The sequence below is a fragment of the Panulirus ornatus genome, chromosome 13, assembly GCF_036320965.1.
Source record: "Panulirus ornatus isolate Po-2019 chromosome 13, ASM3632096v1, whole genome shotgun sequence".
Lineage (NCBI taxonomy): Eukaryota > Metazoa > Arthropoda > Malacostraca > Decapoda > Palinuridae > Panulirus > Panulirus ornatus.
In genome coordinates this window covers 18344664-18366300 of record NC_092236.1, presented here as the reverse complement: position 1 = coordinate 18366300, position 21637 = coordinate 18344664, and the positions used below count along the sequence as shown (strand labels likewise).

General features: G+C 43.1%; 1 protein-coding gene across 3 annotated transcripts in view; it reads left to right on the top strand.

Moving 5' to 3' along the window:
* Positions 1-21637, top strand: part of LOC139752793 (uncharacterized) — a 361216-nt gene that overhangs the window by 232727 nt on the left and 106852 nt on the right. The window contains exon 1 of one of the 3 annotated variants that reach the window (XM_071668707.1): positions 11273-11500. The exons of 1 other annotated variant lie outside the window; for it this stretch is intronic. In XM_071668707.1, coding sequence (XP_071524808.1) covers positions 11384-11500 — 117 coding nt within the window. In that variant the 5' untranslated portion in view covers positions 11273-11383. Of the gene's footprint in view, positions 1-11272; positions 11501-21637 lie in introns of those variants that run through there. One more of the 3 variants, XM_071668709.1, reaches the window with a different exon arrangement.

Here is a 21637-nt window from a genome sequence, read left to right as displayed (position 1 = left end):
GCTATCGCTGAGTGTGCACGTCGTTGGTTAAGGGGCAGTGACGGAACCATCCACATTTCCCAGTAATTATTGTCAAGGAATACCTCTTGAATGATAACGTATGTCTAAATAACGCGTTGGGACATTCACAGACACCCATTTCCCCCTTTCTCCATCCGCTGTCGAGTAAGTGTAGGATAACTTGGTATCGAAGTATTCATTATATGGTCTTTTAGTAACATGACAATCCTCGATCCATCTAATTTTCGATGGCGATTTCTACATGACGCTACATAGTTACTAATGAGACTTGTGGACCTGTTACAATGTGGGAGAGGAAAAAAGGGACATGATTTTATAAACTTCGAGAGGATATGAGACGAAGGCGAGGTTTTCAAGCCGTCGGTGGAATCCCCAGCTATATATGCAGAACAACACGCCGACCTTCCTCTGTATACGCAATAGAGAAGGTGTTCCGAGATCAAGACGTGGGAACGATAGCAAGATACGTCTACCACTCTCTTGTTGCCTCACGTTCTGACCGTGGGTAAATTTTGTCCCGTGTTGTGAGGACCGAGTCACACCTGGGTGGTTAAAGCAAATCTCTGTTGAAAGAGACATGTGAGAGCAGGAGACCCGTTGGCGAAATAGCGAGAAAGAGATCATTAGAGACGAAGAAATATTTCTGAAATATACAAAAGTGAGTTGAGAAGCAAAGTAAGAGGAAACCTATATGTAGACTTGACAAATGTGGCGAGAGAGAGACATGACGAGGCAAATGAAATATTGAGATGCAGATGTTGAGATGCGGAAACATTGTGTAAGAGAGAGAGAGAGAGAGAGAGAGAGAGAGAGAGAGAGAGAGAGAGAGAGAGAGCAGTGTGGGAGGGGGAAAAGCGTACTGGAGGGACGAGGAGGCAAAGAAGATAAATTTACCTACATCATTACGCGAGATGGCTTAGGGTAACTAGGAAGCCGAGTACCCGAGCTGTTCCCGGCTAACCCTCATGGTTAGCGGCCCATTATAGTGGCAGTTCTCCCAAAGATCGGAATGCAAAAAGAGAGAAGCAGAAGAGCCTCTTTGTATGGAACGGTGGAGTAATGTTGGTAGAGATGACTCTCTGAGAAAATGAAGGTGCAAAAATTGGTGGGACTAATTCCATACTTAGCGGAGGAGGCAAAACTGGAGAGTTACTTCCAGGAAGGCGGAGACGAGAAGCTGAAGAAGGTACTTTTCTGGGAGATGAATAGATCTTATTTTCCAATGAGATGAAGACGTAAAAATGGATGCAGTCCATTTCGGGGATATGAAGAAGTAAATCTGGAAAGCTTACTTTCCAGGGGAGGTAAAGCAATAATGTTCTCAAGGAAGATGAAAGAAAAAGAGCTAGGAAGATTACTCTTTGGGGAGATGAAGTCCAAACTTCTTTCTAGATAGGCGAAGAAGTAAAACTGGAAAGACTGCCTTTCAAGAGGGATGACCAAGCAACGCTGAAGAAGCTATTTTCCAGGGAGATGAAGAAGCAAAATTAGCCACTGTTTCCAGGGAAGGTAAAAGTTGGGAGTCTGGAGAAATTAATTTCAAGAAAGCTGGAAATGGAAAGTCTGGAAAGACTATATACTCTCCTGGAAGATGAAGGCGAGGAGTCGAGTCGGCAGCAGGGACACGAAGCTGTCACAAGCTACTGACGGGATATCCAGACCAAAACTTGTTAGCACTGAGGACAGTACTGGAGCATCGCCGGCATACTTCGCTACTACCACACCATCTGGGTTATGTCACTGATCTCAAGAATACATAGAAGTTCAGACACTCTGGATTGTTTCTCTCTCTCTCTCTCTCTCTCTCTCTCTCTCTCTCTCTCTCTCTCTCTCTCTCTCTCTCTCTCTCTCTCTCCCCCCCCAACTCGTGCTGAGTGGAAGTGTTTAGCAATACGTGTGTACAGCTGAGCAGTAACAGCAGTAGTAGCGGCCGTAGCAGCAGCGGCAGCGTCATCCCCATGAGCCACAGCAGCATGTTCGCACAGCAGCAGGTCCACACGGCAGTAGGCCCACACAGCAGCAGCAGGTCCACACGGCAGCAGGCCTACACAGCAGCAGCAGGTCCGTATAGCAGCAGGTCCATACGACAGTAGGCCCACACAGCAGCAGAGTCACACAGCAGCAGACCCATACAGCAGTCGGGCCACGCAGAGCCAAGGCTGCACAGCAGCAGAGCCACATAACAACAGAGCCACAGAGAAGCAAGGCAACACAGCACCAGGAACACGCTGAACCAAGGCTACAGAGTAGCAGGCTGGAAGATAATAGAGACACAAACTAAAAACATAAGACCTCGAGAGCAGCACTTATAAGAGAGCACAGTTGGTTTCCGCGGAGTCTTGCCATCCTTCGACACACACACACACACACACACACACACACACACACACACACACACACACACACACACACACACACACAGTCTGCCGTAGATTTATAGATAAGGCACAGAAAAATACGTATCCATCTAACCTCCAGCACACACCTCAGGAAAACCTAAACCATACACGTCTGTACACTCCGAAGGAGTCCACCCCAGCCCTGCTACTGATGTTAACGCAGCCTTGAAGCTGCAAGATTCACTGAAGTTGGGGTCGTGGGGTTACATGATGATGATAATTGTTAACACACTCCATTGTAATACTTATGCATACGTATCATAGATGCTTTTGACAACCATGCATTTAATAATTCATTCACACTGGGTTTTTCTTATTGTTGTATTTAATTAATCATTTTAATAATGTGCCTTTACAGCAAGAGCTGAGCTCTGGTGAATAGAGGTTGAATCTATTTTGAGTCGTTGTGTTCAGGTGTATACTTATAGAATAGATACGGTTGCCTTCAGTAGAGCAACTTTCGAAAATTTCAGATACATGCAAGAAGTTTTTATACCAGGTATGCAACACTGAGCAGATTCAAAATAATGTTATATTCTATCCATCTTAGGGTTATAGTTCTAAGAATATTTACGTTGCAAGACCTTTTTATTACCGTGGCAATTCGAGTCTCTCTTGGAGATGTTGATTAGACTTCTTTAGGTGAGGTTGTGGTCCTGACTTTCCTTATTAAGGGTTGTGGTCCGTACCTTCCTTATAGAGGGTTATGGTCCGTACCCTCCTTATAGAGGGTTGTGGTCCGAACCTTCCTTATAGAGGGTTATGGTCCGTACCTTCCTTATAGAGGGTTGTGGTCCGAACCTTCCTTATAAAGGGTTGTGGTCCGAACCTTCCCTGACTTTCCTTATTAAGGGTTGTGGTCCGAACCTTCCTTATAGAGGGTTATGGTCCGTACCTTCCTTATAGAGGGTTGTGGTCCGTACCTTCCTTATAAAGGGTTGTGGTCCGTACCTTCCTTATAAAGGGTTGTGGTCCGAACCTTCCCTGACTTTCCTTATTAAGGGTTGTGGTCCGTACCTTCCTTATAGAGGGTTATGGTCCGTACCTTCCTTATAGAGGGTTATGGTCCGTACCTTCCTTATAGAGGGTTGTGGTCCGTACCTTCCTTATAGAGGGTTGTGGTCCGAACCTTCCTTATAGAGGGTTGTGGTCCGAACCTTCCTTATAAAGGGTTGTGGTCCTGACCTTTCGTACAGAGGGCTGTGTGTACAGTTTTCTTGATACAGAACTACATGGTCGATACGTATCTTTGTTAGGGTCATGGTATGGTACCTTGTATCCTTTTTCTTAAGACTGTAAGTTTGAACACTGGAGAGAGAGAGAGAGAGAGAGAGAGAGAGAGAGAGAGAGAGAGAGAGAGAGAGAGAGAGAGAGAGAGAGAGAGAGAGAGAGAGAGTCCAGGTAACGAGGTTGGGGTATGATACTATATGCGAACATCCCGCAGACTGTTGCTAAGATCATGACGTCACGCTTGATATATATATATATAAACCTGTTTTCTTTCTTTCTTTTTCGTTCTGTTTTCAAATATAGTTCGGTAGTTACTCTCTAAGCGTAGGTTTCCGTTAGACGGGAATGGATGAAGGCAGCAAGTATGAATATGTACATGTGTATATATGTATATATTTATGTATATGTATGTATACGCTGAATGTATAGGTATGTATATGTGCTTGTGTGGTCGTTTATGTATATACATGTGTAAGTGGGTTGGGCCATTCTTTCGCCTGTTTCCTTGCGCTATCTCGCTAACGCGGGAGACAGCGACAAAGTATGATATGATGATAGTAATGATAATGATATATATATATATATATATATATATATATATATATATATATATATATATATATATATATATATATATATATACTAGTTACTTCTATTTGTTTGCCTGCTTCTTTCCTGTACATTAATTTCGTATGTACTCTCTCTCTCTCTCTCTCTCTCTCTCTCTCTCTCTCTCTCTCTCTCTCTCTCTCTCTCTCACCCCACGTAGGCCCGCCTCAACAGAAAATAGACTGCAGGTGGGGAGGGAGAGATAGATAGAACCTATCCCAGTGAGAGCGTTCGTCCGCCAAGCCGGAACTGGCGAGTATAAACCTCATGTATATAAACAACTGGGATCCAAGGCACCTCCCTTCCCGCCCCGAGCCAGACTAGTCCCGGGCTGCTGCTAGGGGGATAGAGCCTATCCTCGAGCCCTGGTCTGCCTGGCTGTGTGGGATTGGTGGGATGAGGATGCGAGGGATGGGGATTGAAGGGACGGTGCAGAAGGGATTAGAGGGTATGTGTTTTTAAGGGATGTGAGGGATGAATAGGGACTGTATTAGAAGGGTCGAGGATAGACTAGGATGGAAATAGAAGATACGAGGCTAGAAGGGACAGGGATAAGGGGCACTGGATAAAAGTGGGATGATAGGGGATAGTTCTCGTTAGTAGTAATAGTCGGTAAAGAATAGTCTCAGTGGCGAGGATAGTCACTGAGGCACTGGTTAGGATAGTCTTTGTGATAATGGGAAGGATAGTCTGCCTGTTTCTAGGAACTCTACGTACCCAGCCATTCTCCTTACCCAGCAACTATATATACTCGGCAACTCTCCGTACCGTACCCAGCAACTCTCCATACCACACCCAGCAACTCATTGTGCCATGCCCAGCGACTCTCCGTACCGCACCCAGCAACTTATTGTGCCATTCCCAGCAGCTCTCCGTCCCGCACCCAGCAACACTCCGTACCGTACCCAGCAACTCTCCTTACCAGACCCAGCAACTCCCCGTCATATCCCCGGCAACTCTCCGTACATAGCAACTGTCCCGACCCAGCAACTTCCTTAGTGCCCATCAACTCTCCATATGGAACCAGCAGCTCTCCTTACCCATCAATTCTCCGTACCCAGTGACTCTCCGTATCCAGTGACTCTCTGTACCCAGTGACTCCGTACCCAGTGACTCTCCGTATCCAGTGACTTTCCGTATCCAGTGACTCTCCGTGTCCAGTGACTCCGTATCCAGTGACTCTCCGTATCCAATGACTCTCCGTATCCAGTGACTCTCCGTATCCAGTGACTTTCCGTACCCAGTGACTCTCCGTATCCAGTGACTCCGTATCCAGTGACTCTCCGTACCCAATGACTCTCCGTATCCAGTGACTCTCCGTATCCAGTGACTTTCCGTACCCAGTGACTCTCCGTATCCAGTGACTCCGTATCCAGTGACTCTCCGTATCCAATGACTCTCCGTATCCAGTGACTCTCCGTACCCAGTGACTCTCCGTATCCAGTGACTCTCTGTACCCAGTTACTCTCCGTATCCAGTGACTCTCTGTACCCAGTGACTCTCCGTATCCAGTGACTCTCCGTATCCAGTGACTCTCCGTACCCAGTGACTCTCCGTATGCAGTGACTCTCTGTACCCAGTGACTCTCCGTATCCAGTGACTCTCCGTATCCAGTGACTCCGTACCCAGTGACTCTCCGTACCCAGTGACTCTCCGTGTATGACAAGTCATGTTTCCATGACTGTTAACATGAGCTTCTAAGCTTCTCTCTCCATGACCAGCCGAGGATTGCAACAGTGGAGGCGAAGCTGTGTATATATATTCTCAACTGGAGACTAACTTTAACTAACCTGTTAACAACCTCGTTAACAATGCGTCATTCTTCACACACACACACACACACACACACACACACACACACACACACACACACACACACACGGTTCGAACCCATGCGTTTCAGACCTATGCTGACTATATAACACTAACCGCTACACCACGGAGGTACCGTCCGTGTGTGTGTGTGTGTGTGTGTGTGATTAATCATCATCATATACCTCTCATCATTATGTAAAAAGCGTTCAGCTAATGCAGAAAACTCGAGATTTGCGTGATAGAAAAGTTAGTCAAGTAGAAAGAAAAGCAAGATCAAACGCTGAAATAAGCTTCAAAAAGAGAAATTCACAGAAGTAATTGAAAAATTTTGGAAAAAAAACTGTAATTAGCCAACTATATGGAAAAATGTAAACAATCGTGTTAAAAGCTGTAGCGAACTGGTGTTTATACGAGTTGTTTGCACTGGGGAAGGCGTGGAGGAGAGGATAAATTGTATGCAAGGTTTATCGATTTCGAAAAGGCACATAGGCAAGCCCCTCCCTCCTAAGACCCCCCCCCCCCTACTGGAAAGTACCGAGTGTGTGTGGTGTGGGTGGAGGGCATCAGAACGTTACCTGTGGGTTTTAGAGCAGAGGTAGTGCAGGTGTGAAAGTAGAGTGCGGTAGGAGTGAGTGGTTCGTTATAAATGTGGGAGTGCGTCAAGGTTGTGTGATGTCACCATGGTTGTTTAGTGTGTTTTTTTATGGACCGGAATGGGGGGTGGGGAGTTGGGGTGTGGGGGCGTGCATTACGTGAGATGAGAACCAGGTGGAGGGGTGACTGTTGTGTATTGCTAAGCCTTGGTCGAACAGAAGAGAAACTACCATAGTTATGGTGAGCAAATGATGCTGTTAGCTGAGTCAGAGGAATATCGCCTTGAGAAATAGCGTAGGTGTTGAAAGTTAAAAAGGCGTAGTGCTTGAGAAATAGCGTAGATGTTGAAAGTTAAAAAGGCGTAGTGCTTGAGAAATAGCGTGGATGTTGAAAGTTAAAAGCGTAGTGGGTACAAATTCTTGCTTTAAAAAAGATAGGCTCAGTGTGACATCAGTCTCAGTGGCGAGGAATTGAAAGTTGCTGCCGAGTATAGCCATAAGGAAGGGTGATCAGGAAGGGAAGATGGTAGGAACATTGATACTGTGTGCAGAACTGTGCGAGGAGGAAGGAGCTGGTAGTGCATTGAGAGCTGAGGGGAATGGAAATGGTGAAACAAGAAGCTTTGTTGATGGAATACATACATAGTACTTTATCTAAGTCCAGGTAGATGTTAAGAGTATTAGGGAATGGGTATTTTACGTAGTGTCTTTGAAATGTGGTTAACTGATAGAATAAGGAATACAGATGGGAGATATATGTGGTGCGAAGGAATCGTTAGAAAGACTCGTGGATGAAAGACATCAGATGCTGTGGCCACATAAGATACAAGGCAGATATTACTGAGTGTTAATGAGAGCAAGGGCAGTGTAGTTGAAGACAATGGGAGAAGAAGTAGACCGCGAAGGGAATGGACAGACACTGCAAGTATGTGTGAATGACGGTAGAGGTGTTAACTGATGTCGTTAATCGCACCTGGCGAATAAACTTAACAAAAGTAGAGATTTACAGAATTTATCATTTCGTGTAGGACATCTTCGATCACTCTTTTACTCTCCCCATGTGAGCTGTGGTTATGTATGGGTGGAAAGAGAGAGAGAGAGAGAGAGAGAGAGAGAGAGAGAGAGAGAGAGAGAGAGAGAGAGAGGCTGCTGCGCGCAAATGATAGGAGTTCTAGATATTATTAAGCTGTGGATACAGACAGACTCGTGCATTTCATGTTTTACACCCGTCCTCACCAGCGGCACCACTCAGAACAGACACAACAGCCAAAATACGTAGCACACATCACAAACAAATGAAATATCCGGTTCACCCCTTGCAGACCACCAAAACAAGTAAACAAGTACAACAATTATATTTATCTCTAGCGAAAGTAAACAAACAATGCACAAGGCAAACGAGTGGTAAAGGGGAGGGGGTCGCTAGGTGGAAGGGCGGACAGTTAAATGGAAGGGGAAGGGATTAGGTGCAATGGGAGGGATGTTAGATGGAAGGAAAAGGGGTTTAAGTGGAAGAGGAGTGCAATGAGGTGGAAAGGGAGGGAGTTTAGTTGGAAAACAGAAGTGCAGCATAGAAGGTTGGGGTAGGATGGAGAGATGGAATACGGTAGAGGAGACAAGATTAGTTAGAAGAAGGTGTAGGATGGGTAGACAATTTAGAATGCAGGAATGGAATAGGGTGAGAAGGATGAGGATAGGTGGAAGAGAACGTTGGTGGATGGGGAGACAATTTAGAATGCTGGGTTAGGTGGAAGAGGGTGGAGTACATCATCGAGAAGCAACTCCTCACTCCACCCTCCACCCCAGTCAGTCACGTGCTGGGGCCGAATGAACCCCAGGCCCCGCCTCACCAACACTCTCACACCTGCACTGCTTTGGGCAGCCGTGATGGGTGGGGAGGGGGCGTGGATGGATGTTAATATGGAGGGGGTAGAAGGGGGTGATAGTGAGGGGAGGAGGAGTTGGGATATGGGAGGGAGAAGTCGATGGTACGGGTAAGCGCGGGGAGAGGAGGATATAATGGATGGGGGTTGTGTTTATGTACATGGGTGTGACTGTGACTATAAAGTGTGTGTGTGTGTGTGTGTGTGTGTGTGCGTGCATGCGTAACTTTAGCATAAATGTGCAGATGTGTTCATATGTGTTTATCATGATTATTTTATGTTGAGCGCTTAGATAACAGTAAATTTGTACATACATAGAAATGAGTGAAAACATGTGTTTGTATTAATTCATGAGGTGAAAGTTGAATTTATATATACCGCATGTGTGTGTGTGTGTGTGTGTGTGTGTGTGTGTGTGTGTACATACGCGTGCAGTCATAGATTTCTTGCTCGGTTGACAACCAAAAAATAGATTAATCCATGCTCTTACTTTGAAACAACGAAAATACCCTACTGAAAAATAATAGTAATCGACTTTATTAATCAAGAGTTTAGTAACAGCTTAGTAATCACTCACTTGTACTCTCACCTCTGTACGTCCCACTGTACAGAATATTCCATTTGCCTGTGAACTGCATTATTATGATACCTTATTTTTTGGAATAATGATAATAATAATGTTGATAATAACAATAATAATAATATAGATAATAGTAATGATAATGATATGAATATAAATGATAATAGTAATAATAATAATAATGGTAATTATAATTATAATAATAATAATAATGATAATAATAATAATAATAATAATAATAATAATGATAATGATAGTAACTAGTTCATCGTTTGCCGCGTAGCGTCAGGACCAGAAGAATCGACCCAATAGTTCACATCGACTCTGTAGCTGCCATGGATAAGGCACCGGAACCAGAGCTCCCTGTCCACAGCCAAGTCTCAAACACCTCTCCTTGGTTTCCCCTGACCGCTTTATGTGATGATTTTCAACTTCATGAAAACATTTAAAGGTAATATTAATGATAATAATAATAATAATGATAATGATAATAATAATAAGATAATAAACAGCAAGACTAGAGGCCCAGCCAAAGCGAACAGCAGATAAACGTACCTCCAATTATAGCGAACAGCAGATAACAAGATGCATTGCCTGTCACTTGCAGGGGCGGCGTGATACAGCATATACCCTCCAGAGCGACTATCAAATACGACGAAAACCGCCTATTACAACCATCCAGTAGAGGAGACGACATCTACAGCGGAAACAGCGCGCGAGGAAACCCATTTACCGCAAGCGCTACGTAAAGTGAACACTACCTAGAGAGACCGACGTTAAGAAAGAAGTAAAGCAAGCGTGTCACCCCCCCATCCTCCCTCCTCCTCCTCCTCCTCCGCTCCCCTCCTCCTCCTCCTCCTCCTCCTCCTCCTCCTCCTCCTCTCCTGCCTTCCCCTCCCCCCAAACACCCTCCCGTTCACAACACGCGGTTCGAGTTAGCGAGGCCGTGGGTATTGATTTTCGTGGTGATCTACTTGTGGGTTGTTATCAGCTTGTTAGACAGTCCAACACCACTAAATGCTGCTGACCTTCCTTGCCCAAGACGACACCTCCAAAATCTCCCGGGTCGCATGAGTCGTGAGACGGAAAGAAGATGATATTTCCGTGCATTGCACATTCTAATTCTGGATATCAACACAGACGACTTTCTGCCATGGGATAAGGTTCATTCAGTATTCTCTCGTTGATATGAGTTTGTCAAGTGGATGTCTATCACGGATGGACGACTGTGGATTTGTATTATTCATTCGTAAATATAATGAAAAAAAGTTTTTTTTTTTTATTCTCTTAAGGGCAACAGACATCAATCCTGTGACATTGGCCGGACGTTTACCCATACCAATGTCAAGCGCCAATATTTATGTTTCTTCTAATTGATTTCTTGTAATTTATTGGCAGTCATCTGCTCGAAAGATCATTTTTCTATATCATTTGATGTTCGGTATTCACCTTCACGTCAATCTATAACGAAAACTTAAAAAGAGACGGTGATATGTAATTACTCTCTGTGGCGAGATATGGCAACAACTCTCACACTGTCCCGTTTAATTTGTAAGTTGGCAAACTTTACTCTTGCATATGTCGAAGTTATGATAACCTTCTCTGGGGGAGAATGTACCTGCATGATTCACACGGTAGCTAGTAGTAATATCTGCATTAATAAAGAAATGTGTGAATATGGGCGAGGTTTATCGAGCATATCCCCAGACTTTGACATCAGCGTTGGCCTTGACACATGACCCGTGAAGTGTGAGCCCATTTCATGGCCCCATGATCATGGGCAGCTTGAAATGTCTCCCCATATTCTTGTGGGCCTCAAAACACGACTCTGCAACAGGCAAAGTCGGCTTGTTTGTATGTTGTGTTTGGCCGATATAATAAAATCATGCAATCTTCCGTGAGAGATGCCAGTTTTTGCTTGATGCGTATTTTGTCGCGAATTTTCTGGCCAGTAAACAAGCCCATTTTCAATGTTGTTTTCAAAAAGAATATATTCTAGTGAATGAACTTTCAGATGAATGTACTAGAAATGCAAATGAATGCTCTATTAATTGTAGAAAAATGATAAACTCCGCCCATCGTACTCTCGGCAGCTGAAGACAACGGCCGAGGCTATATAAGCTCGGGACCCGTTGGCGCGATAGGTAGACCGATACATGAGTGAGAGAAGAGTACGTCGCTGCTATCTCAGGTTTTAGGACTTGAGAACTGTACCTAGTGCTTTAATAGACTTTAACCAATTTAGTGATCAAAATGTTGCCACAAAGCTTAACAGATCGTTCCACATCGCCCACCACAACTCAGGGAGTAATATTTGGATCTCAGCTAGTCCAAGCAAACTCCAGAACTCCATACAGCGATGCTACTCAGGTGAGTTTGATTCAATCGCCTGTAATTGCTGTAATTCTGCCCTGTGTCGATGATTTTATTTTACTTGGTTGTTTGTGTCATGTGCATGAACCCACCTACGGAAATGATACGTTTTGGTGACGAGTTGACGTTTAAGTTTGGTGTTACCAAGTGAAATAGAAACTTAGTCTACTCCACGCGCGCGTTTAAAGTCCCAAAATTTGGCAAAGTGGCTGAAGTGACTTTCTGAACTTTTTAATTTCTAATGACAGTGTTGTGTACTAAGAGAATCTTAAGTGCATGTATTATGGACTGTTATGAAGTGCAGTGTTTTTTACTGGAATGACAAAGTTTTATTTTTTTGCTGGTTACCGTACATCTCGGTTACTAGCTGTGGGACTTAGACAAAAATGCATGTGTCAACAGCTCTGTCTTTCTGGATTATATGTGTGTGCTGATGCTAGCCTAAGTCCTTATGGAAATTATAGAAGACTGAAAGACTATCGAGTGAAGACTGTAATAGATATCGTAAAAGTGTTTTAAAGTGATTTTATTATCTTTTTCACATGGTTATCCCTCCTCGTGGCGCGGTGCTCATAGACTAGTCGGGAAACCATGTGATCGCTGCGGAAACCCCAAGCTTAATCATACTTTGTGGCAGGTATTTATTTAATATCTTGGTTTATTAGTGTTTATGGCTTATTACTTGAGCTGCTTTTCAATAGGATCAAGTGTTCAGTGGTAATGCAGTCAGTACAAGCCCGATTCTCTGGTTATCTAACTTAAATGTTGAACAAGTGAGAAGCTTTTCAACACGAGTTAACTTCGTTCTTACGAGTCACTTATCACTTACCTGGTCATGATGGATATTCTCGGGTACAGCCTGATCATTTCTGTCACTGTGAAGCAGATAAATCTGTACTTCGGTATTGAAGGAGAACACGATGAACTTGTTCTTGCCCAGTTCATGAGCAGCTGATGCTTGAATTACTTCATACATCAAGGGTTCGGCAGCTTTGCGTCATGTTCGTAACTTTGTGGTAATAAGCAGACCGTGTTAAAATCTTTGTAACATTGATTACACTGTGATTTTCCTAAGGTATTTATGTATTTTATTGTAATCATTCAGTGGAGTTGCTATTGCAGTGTAAAGTAATAATTTGCAGACCTTGTGATGTTGCGCTGAGTTGATGATTTATAGAATGAGTGAAGTCGATGGGATTGTGATGGTTAAGTGACATGGTTTAGAGAAGAGCTCCGACTTGCATGTCGTGGTTCGATTCTCGTAGACTTTATTCCCCAAGTTGATATCCCTGGTGCAACACGTTTATTTTGATCCTTGGCATACTCTGTCAGCTGTTACTAGGTTTATGTCTTTAGTGAGACCAACTCGTTTGTGAGGAATCGTTCCCATGAAAGTTCTCAACTAGGGAATTGAGTATTTGTATTAGAAGCGTTTCTGTTCGAGATATTATGATTTGATTTCCCGGATTGTGGGGGGATGGTTAAACATTTTACTGAAGATGTTAAAGTTAATGTTACGTTTTGGAAGGTGACTTTGTGAAAAGCATTACACGTGTGGACATCAGTGAAATAAGTCTCATTTGGTAATTCATTGACAATTTGAATTGTTGCTAAGACTGATTCAAATGTTTCGAATATTCGCTGGTTAAGTGGCAGCATGAACAGTGTGAGTTGATCAAGGAGACCTGTTGGTCAAGTGTACGGGTAAAATAGTTTGCTACCATCAGATGAAACACAACGAAAATAATATTCCGATTTTGCGGTTAAGCAGACCCCCAGTGTTAAAATCTTAGTGAGATTGATTGCACAGTTATCTCGATATATGCATGTATTTCGTTGTAATCGCCCAGTGGAGTTGATTCTTTTGTGTCAAGTATTAATATACAAACCGTGAAGTGTGATGTAGCACTAAGTTGGTGATTTATTCTAAAGTCGATGGAATTGTTAACGAAGTGACTAGGCTTTCGTAAAGATACCAAGATGTAATGCTTTGATACCACTTATACCATTCAAAACTTAGTTTTGGAAAATGAGAATCTTTTAGCATGGTTGAATCGTTGAGGTCAGTGGAACGTTATGAAGTAATTTCAGTTCCAGGGACTTTGATGAGTTTTTTCTCTCCTTACTGATACATACGACTCGCTGGTAAGTGAGCTTCTACGAGTAGTAGTGTTTCGAACGTAAAGATCAAGTCGTTTAGAAACTTGGCAGAACCTAATTGAGACGCGATGATAAGAAACTTGGCAAAGTGCACGCTGACAAGAAATTAGAGAAAAACTTGTTTATCTGGCACTGGCTAGAATTTCAGGACATGACGATATATGGAGAAACTGATAAGACTTAGTTTTTTGTTGAAACATCAGTGTCAGTAAACATTTGGCAGGCGACCAAGTATTGTGATCTCGGTGATTTACTTGTGTGAAAGCAGTATCAGCAGACGGAGCTGTAAAGAAACCTCGTCCCACTGTAGTAATATCTTCTCGTTTGAGGAACAACACACGTTGAAAAAGTGTAAACATTATACATGTCAAGAAATTTTCAAAGTCTGAAAACCAAGACGTGAAATCCCACCACAAAGACCGGCTGGAGGAGTAGGGTACGTCTCGTAGTGTGGTGGTGTTGGTGTGGGCAGGTAGGAGGGAGGGAGGACTGCAAGCCTAGCACCACCAAACTTGTTCTTGCTCGTTGTAGCATGTCAGCCAGTGAATCATCGTCCGCTGTTAACCTGCTTCAAACTCGGTAGCATGCGTTGACGAATTATAACTGGTTGCTGCAACTTTGTCCAAGTCAGATTATAACTCAGACTTTGAAAGGTGAATTGAGCATTACATGAGTCAATCGTTCATTGCTCAAAATGGGATAGAGGCAACGTATGGTGTATTACACGAAAGGTGTTAGCATCGCAGGGGTAGAATAATCTGGCTGATATGGCAATAGGATAGATAGGTACCCAAGTTTATGACGAATTAAACGGGTTTTGTTTGAGAGGTAATATTGAGCTGCAGTAAAAAAGTCAGTGTTGGATGATGATTAACCGCAAAGAATTTCCATTTTATATTGTGCGTTTGAGTGCTTTTAGTCATCACAGTGTTAATTTTGTGTTGTTTTGATAAGGACTCTAGTCCAAAATTAACTTGAGATTGATTCCTGCCGTGCGTTGGGTTTCGGTTGGCAACAAGTTAGTCACTCCATTAAAGCATGTAAAGCAAGGATGCATGTCGGATCTGACCTGCATCAGTTGCTGTATACCTCAGAACATTTTAGTTCAAGGACCCAGCAACAACGACGAGTTGGAGCAGTTGCTGAGATATTCGATAGGTTTGCCTGTCACACAGGTCAAACCATTGCAGCTGCTTGGATTATCAGAAATGGGAGCTGTTCCGCAACAAAGTTGATATTGCCCAGGCAAGGTGATATGAGAAGATAGCAGGAAAAAAGAATTGGGAAATGTTTATTGATAATTGTGTGATATCGTCTAGGTAGGGGAAAGATAAGTAGAAAATATGAAGATAGTTGTGAAAAGGCTGTATATCGATTATCAAGTCTGACCTGTCAGGAACACGAAAGTTCAGACAACGTTATAATTGCGAACCTTAGGACCAGCACCATGATGATAATTATTATGTACGTTATTTTCAAGTGCAATAAGTAGACGTAAAGCATGATTAAAGCAGTCTGAGGAAAGCGACGTTCATCATAGGCTGCCGTATATTACTAGTAAATTTCTGATGCTGAAATAATTCCAACTAGGCCAAGAAAAGAATGAACTACACTTAAAATCTTCCCCAATTGGTCCAGATGTGGCTCTTCTTAACGATTGTCGCTCTCCTTGACGATCGGATATCTTGTCTCACATGAAATGGCACCAGTTCTGTTCCTTTCAACCTTACTAATACTTTTCTAGGCTTCTGTACGTACTTAATTGTTGGAAACGCCTTAATTACGATAATTTTGACGAGATGAGTAGTCTCCTGGAAGGCGTCAACTATAAGCGTATGATTATTGAGTATGTAAGTTCTTTGAGTGTCAGCACAAGTTTGATTTGTTAGCATTATTACTATACGCTGAATTGATTACCTTAATATATCCCATCGTCTGTTGTCTGAAAGCAGCAGCAGCTGATACAAAATATTGATTAGGCTTAGAATGCTGGCCCACACCCTCGGCAGCAGTATAACCCCGACAGATATCACAAAACTTTCCAGTGTGTGTGTGTGATCGGTCCAGAGATTTGCAGTCCTTCCTGCGTAGCTTTTCGTGAGGGGAAGGGGAGGGAGGGATTAGGGAAGAGGGTGAAAAGGGGACAGCTCAAATATTTTCAGACTTGAATTTATTACGAAATATGGCTTTTCTTTTTCGACGATTTTCCATGTTGATGGGTGAGGGTGGATGCGGAAGAGAAGCCGCGGTATTGATATAGATTTTTGATGTGTTTATTTTTATCTTTCCATCGTATATTTAGAGGTGTTAAGATGTTCACTTGATATTAAGAGTAAACGAATATTCATTCCCACGATTGAGGGAAGCCGTCTTGAAAATATTATAAAACGAGGATTCAAACTTTGGAAAGTACTTTTTCAGTGGTGTGATATAAATCTTGGATCGTTACTTAGTATTCAGTTTGAAAGTTTGGATGTACATGTTTTCGTTTTATCGTCCATTTTGAAGTAAAGTTGGTATGTAAGAGAGAGAGAGAGAGAGAGAGAGAGAGAGAGAGAGAGAGAGAGAGAGTTTCTTATTGTTGCTATGTTAACTCCAGCTGTGTACCGTATATCATATGAGTCTTGATTTTCTAGTCTCATCTTCTCCGTGCGGGGCAACAATAGTATACCAAAGAAGAATGTAAGAGTTTCGTGGGGGAATTTGAATATTGTTGCTAAGTAGATAGAAATCCAGGTCATGGCAGTCTCCTACTTTTTTTCTTGGCGACTGTAGTGTATTTACATCTCTTCCGGAAGAGGAACACGAAACAAATTTAGAAAAGAAAATCATTTTGTGTGATAGAAAGGGAGAGATAAGAGAGAAATGGGTTACCGTTCCCCCCGCCTTCCCCCCCCCCCCCCGTACGACTCACGGGTGTTATCCTGGAGGCGTCAAAACAAGAGGTACCTCCTCGCTACCAGCTGGCGGACGGTGTTGCCAACTTTCACCATAATTTTTCGAGTACTTTGGCATTTTTTATCGCTATTAAATTAACTTTTGATATTACGTTATAGGGCCTCCCCCTGTCACATTTTGGATGAAATACCTTAGGCAGTGACATGAAGGGGAACATTGGTGATGTAAGTGGATATTTGTTTCCTATTAATATCTAACCGTGTTGATCATTGTCCACTTCAGTATTTTTCACAGTAATGTTTAGGAACGGATTAGTCGTTTGTCATGGACCCTCGATTCTATTGATTGGTTTCACTTTTGTCTTTTTATATCGTTTGGTATTAATCCTGTTTTCAAGTTTTAGTTTGTCTGCTAGGCTTGTTTGCACGGCTCTTCGAAAGGTACGGAAGGGAATATGTGAATTAGCTGGATGTTGGCAACGAGTTCCGAACTCTGTGTTGACATTTATACAGTGCTACGCTCACGTAAAATATAGATGTATACACAAGGTGTGTGTGTGTGTGTGTGTGTGTGTGTGTGTGTGTATAGCAAGGGTTTACGTAAAACAGACTTAACTGATAACACTTGCTCCTCTTGATTCTCTTAGTGAGAATTTCGGCTGCGATATAAGCGACTGACGTACTGCTCTAGCTGAGCTACTAGAGGGTTGGTGTCGTATTGTAGAGGTAGTGTGCTCGAAACTATCATGGTGAACTTTTTATCCTTCAGACTGCAAGGTTAGGCCACGTTACGTGATATTGGCTAAGGTCTGACTTTAAGGATACGTGGCTCTTATTATCCGCTTACGTGTGGCTTAGGTAAACGATGTATATGTGTATATATATATATATATATATATATATATATATATATATATATAGAGAGAGAGAGAGAGAGAGAGAGAGAGAGAGAGAGAGAGGAAGCTACCACCGTCATAGGCCTTCGTCTAGCTGTGATATACCATATTACTCTACATCACTTTGATAAGAGTACCCGGTATGTCTGAAGAAACCATTGGCCTAGAAATGTGTTAGTGAGGGAGAAGGGTAGCCATCGTCTTGTTTTTCTCCTGTAACAATAGGCTGCATTATATCAGTGGAGGCAGTGCTAGCTGTGTTTTTCCACGCTGGGGGGATACAAATGGTAGGGTGTTTTTCATGGCGTTGTAAGTGCTGGTGCTTTTTTTTCATAGGTTTCTAAATGGTGTGGTTTCCATGCTGTAATATTTTTTTTCGTGTGTGTTTGTGTGTTTTTGTTTGTTTCTACGTTAAGAATTAGTTGATACCAAAACGTCTTGTAAGCTTGTGAATTGTGTTGTTTTACGCTTAAGTGCTGGGAAATCGTTTCATGATTTTAATGGAATTATGGAAATTGCTCTCGTGTTAACGTATTTTGTGTATAGATATATATTTTTACATTTATTTGCAGCTTATCACTTCACGTTGTATGCCCTCGCGTGCAAAGCCGTCTGAAAATGACAAGCTAAACAGGATCTGTTTTTAGTAAAATAGTGATATATCCAGTTTTTGTGTATTGCGATTAGCATGTCACCCTTCATCTTGTCCATGATGATGTGTTTTGGTTACGAGTGGTGGTGTTTCTATCTTTCATTATTCTTCACATTTCTCCGTTAAGTTGTTCCCTCCCCTTTGTCGTTTTCCATCCTTCACTGTCATTCTCTTCGGGGATGTTGTCTTCGTCTTCTCTACTCCTTCCCTTCCATGTGGTGTTTACATCCCCCCCCCCTCCCCCTGATAGTTTTCCCCTGTATCCTTCCTTGTCCACCAGTCCTTTCCTTCCTTCCCCAATACCTTACGTGGATCCGGATGGCGTCAACAACCTTAGCTCAGCCTGAGGCCAAGGTGCTGTACTGCTCCGCTTCTCGGTAAGGCCTCCACACCTACGTTTCCACCAAATCCTGGCTGGTATGGTATATTCTATATATAATTGTCCTTCATTTTCACCTGTGTGATATTTCTCTTTTTTTAGATTTGTCTTTCTGTCTTCCTGATGATATTCACTCCCTCACCACGTGGTCTTTTCTTCTTCCTCTCCCCCAACAGTGATCTTTCTTTCTTATCTTTTCAGTTGGCTTTTCCCCCCCCATCTTTCCTCTCCAGTGGTTCTCCCTTCCTTCATTCCTACCGTACTATTTTATCTTTCCTTGACTCCCTCGGTGGTCTTAACTCCTCCCTCTCTGGTCTGAACTCCCACCTCCCTTCTTCCCACTCCTCATGGTCTTTTATACTCCCTTCCTCCCTCTCTCTTGGTGGTTATAGTTAACTCCCTCCTTTCCACTCCTGGTGGTCTTTTCTCCCTCCTTATCTTCCTCTGTGGTCTTTACCTCCTCATTCGCACCCCCCGGTGGTCTTGTCTTCCCTCCTCCTGTGGTCAGTCTTCCATCCCCTTCCTAGTCGTCCTTATACCTCCCTCCTCACGTGTTCCTTCCCTCCCTGGGTGGATGCCGCCCAAACCAACCACCCGCCCTGTCGGGCTGCCTGCCTTCTGCCTGCCTGCCGGTGGGTTTAATAAATGGCGGTGTCGGGTGGTGGGCAGATTTATAGTGAGTATGGGCGTCTAGGGCTACGCCTAAGCTGGCCCTCGCACCCCTCTCCCCACCTTCCTCTTGTTCCGCCGAACTTCCTACTTTTGCTGGAACTCTTAACCAGCTGTCTTTGCCTTGGAACTCATGTTGTTAAAACTTGCTTCCCCAAGTGCATGAACTCGTTGCTCAGGCTGGAACTCGCTCCTTAGGGAGGATCAAGATACTCGAGTACCAGAACTCGCCCCACCAGTGGGGGAACTCGCCGAGCTACCAGGAAAAACACCCGACTGACGAGCTTAAAACTCGCCACACCAGCAGGAACATGCTAATCAGGCACAGGAACCTGGTACTCAGTCCTGAGCAGCAACAACTCGCTAGACATGACGCTCGTCGCTCGTTCGTCAGAACACACTAACCTGCCGTAGATTTTTCCCATAGTAATTCCCACTTGGTTGCCTCTCGTTCGCTACTTCGATATGATATTTGCTGTCAGTGCTCCTCACTACCCATCCACTCCGCCATCATAATCGTCACGTCCATTTGTTTCTCGTCTCCCACCCAGGTTTCATTCCTGCTGCCCCTGTTTCCTTCCGTCCACAGTTACAGTTCTTAGTGATACGAGGAACTCAGAACTACTGTGCCTCCGCCTTCAGTGAATCATCCGCTGAGAGTGGGAGTATTGATGCTGTTATTTTCTGGAACCGTGTGTACCCAGGGTTAAGTTATGCTGTATCAAATGCTTAGAGACTTAATTTTGATATGTTGAACAGTTGGCAACAATGGCATTTGAAGGATCGTATTGAGAACTATCAAATTGTCTTTGAAGATCGTTGTAGCCTGGTGGTATAACTTGTTTATCCAGCTTAGGAGCTGTTGCTGTTCCTCTTGGTTGTCTTATTGATTCTGAAAGCTGTCAGGAAAGCTGTTAGTTATCGCTCTTTGCAACAGCAGAAGACAGTTTTGTACCTTCACGGCTGTCAAGAGGCTTTAAGTAAGTCGAGTGAAGCCTTAAGTGTGATTCCAAAGTAGGCACATAAATACAGAGGAAAGTTTACTTAATTGCACAAGTTCAAGTTGTTTAGAATTAATGGAAATTCTTCGTTGGGTTCCAAACCGGATTTTTTTTTTTTTTTTCAAGAAAAAAATGAAAAGTTGCATAGTAATCTTTGCAGGGGTAGAAAGGTTATGCTTGAAGTGTGCATTTTGATATGCCTAGTTTAGTTTGATGGCTAATGTCTAGTGTTTATAACTAGTGTTTTATTGTCTTAGAAATACGCCTTCCGGCTGAGTCCTGTTCACGTTTTCAAGTGTACATCACGGTGTTTAATACAGTAAATCCCTTGAAATATATTCCTCTGTGTTTGATAAGACTGTAATCGCTGTGGAATGAAGACGACACCTGCTTTGCAATCTTTTGCACAGGAATTCCAAGGCCGCATGGCTAGAAGGATATTGTGAATTCTTTCGTGGAGACGTTGAAAAGCTTCGTCTTGTGGTGAAAGACAGTGTTAACTTGCCAATTATCATGTGGAGGAATAGTGTTGGTGTCCAGTTATCATGTGGAGGAATAGTGTTGGTGTCCAGTTATCATGTGGAGGAATAGTGTTGGTGTCCAGTTATCATGTGGAGGAATAGTGTTGGTGTCCAGCTATCATGTGGAGGAATAGTGTTGGTGTCCAGTTATCATGTGGAGGAATAGTGTTGGTGTCCAGTTATCATGTGGAGGAATAGTGTTGGTGTCCAGTTATCATGTGGAGGAATAGTGTTGGTGTCCAGTTATCATGTGGAGGAATAGTGTTGGTGTCCAGTTATCATGTGGAGGAATAGTGTTGGTGTCCAGTTATCATGTGGAGGAATAGTGTTGGTGTCCAGTTATCATGTGGAGGAATAGTGTTGGTGTCCAGTTATCATGTGGAGGAATAGTGTTGGTGTCCAGTTATCATGTGGAGGAATAGTGTTGGTTGCCACTTATGTGGAGGAAAGTGTTGGTTGCCACTTATCATGTGGGAATAGTGTTGATTGCCACTTGTCATGTGGAGGATTAGTGCTGATTGCCAGTTATCATGTGGAGGAATAGTGTTGGTTACCAGTCATCATGAGAAGAAACATGAAAGTGTTACCTTACCAGTTACCATGTGCTGAAGGACAGTGTTTGCTTGCCAGTTACCATTTGGTGAAAAACAGTGCTTGCTTGCCACATAACATGTCGAGAAAGACAGTGTTGGCATGTCAGTTATGTTGTGTTGAAAGTGTTATTAGTTATCATGTGGAGATATTATGGGCTTGGCAATTATCATCGTTCTGGCTGTATTATTTTAGTAATTACTGAATGTTTTGAAATTGTGACAGGGTGGTTTATGTATTACCTGCTCTATATAATTTATTGTGGGTTTGAACGGAATCTTTAACCAGTAATCAGTTATTGTTGATTTTAAAACAACCATCAATAAGGATATATTTAGAACTATTGTAGTATTGTGATATTGTCTTTA